The 1,222-nt window shown below is 30.8% G+C and overlaps 1 protein-coding gene across 1 annotated transcript in view; it reads left to right on the top strand.

Moving 5' to 3' along the window:
• The window catches only part of LOC111241362 (dirigent protein 22-like), a gene marked incomplete in the record, with an annotated part of 1,239 nt that extends 705 nt beyond the window's left edge, over positions 1-534 (top strand). Inside the window, 1 exon segment of the mRNA XM_022778952.1 lies at positions 1-534. Within this exon segment, the coding sequence (XP_022634673.1) occupies positions 1-126 (126 nt within the window).
• Positions 535-1,222: the final 688 nt, after the last annotated feature.

The following is a 1,222-nucleotide window of genomic DNA, read 5'->3' as shown; positions in this document are numbered from 1 at the left end:
GGTGATGCCACAGTCGAATACAATGTCTATGTTTACCATTATTCCTCCTCCACCACCTCTCCCTCTCATCAGCACTTCAACGACGGCCTTAACTTCATGACAGACCCCATTCTCAGCAAGATATAAATTTTCCATATCCCAACTTTATCTGTGTGTTCCCGTTCGTCTATAAACTTTCAAAAATTTGTACTCAAAGTTGGAGTTTCTAACTTATTTGGTACAATGTTTTATGCTAATTTACACGCATAGACAAGTCAAGATATTAGACTGTTGATTGGAGTAAATCCAAGGATAAGTTTTCCCAATTCACGCCGTTTACAACTTTGAATAACTCTGCTGTCAAAGTATTGATGTAGTGCAAGTTGCGTAGCTGAATAATGTGCTTCTCGAGTACTTTTTGTCAGGAGATGATGACCGTTGTGTTTGTTGTGTAATAGAACAGAGAGACAAAGAGGGAGAAGAGTACATTATGAGGACTATAAGAATAATGTTAAAATAAATTATTTGGAAGGAATGTATTTTAGTTTATCGATATATTGGTGTGCTTGTTCGAAGGTTGTTAGGTTTCATTTAGTGCGAATTGCTCTCTTTGTTTTGTTGATTAAGGACAACGTCATAAAAATTCCAATTTTGAAAGGAGACAATGTCCTAGAAAAATAATGATTGATCGTAACGATATCACTTAACAGACTTGAGATCAGAACATTAACGTCCACCATGGTGCTGTTAATGGAACATTTAACTAATCATTCCTTTTAGACCTCAACTAAAGGATTTATATACCTACCACTCATAGTCCCACATCGCTTAGGAGTTGAGATTATATACAATTTAAATACTCATCACTCCTTTTATCTACTAGAATGCCTTTCAAGGATAAAACTATAAAGAAACTCCATAAAAAAGTAGATCATCAATGACTAAAAAATTATCTTTAATTAAATATATATTTTTTATAACCATTAAAAATATAATTTCTTTGATTAGTTATTATTCTATTTTTAAAAAGTCAACATTTAATGAATAATTTTTAGTGTTAGGTTCGTTTTTCCTAGTAATATGTAGTAGTTAAAATTTAGTGACGACCAAATATATTAATAAAAACTAAGAAATCATGTTAATTTTTTTATATTAATAGGATAATCAAGATTCCTATTATTTTATCTTTCATTTTTATGTTACAATGAATATATGGATACACTTTTAGTACAGATTTAATATG

This window comes from Vigna radiata, chromosome 3 (assembly GCF_000741045.1).
Source record: "Vigna radiata var. radiata cultivar VC1973A chromosome 3, Vradiata_ver6, whole genome shotgun sequence".
NCBI classification, from domain to species: domain Eukaryota; kingdom Viridiplantae; phylum Streptophyta; class Magnoliopsida; order Fabales; family Fabaceae; genus Vigna; species Vigna radiata.
The sequence above is the reverse complement of the archived record's forward strand: the minus strand, read 5'-3'. Positions and strand labels throughout refer to the sequence as shown.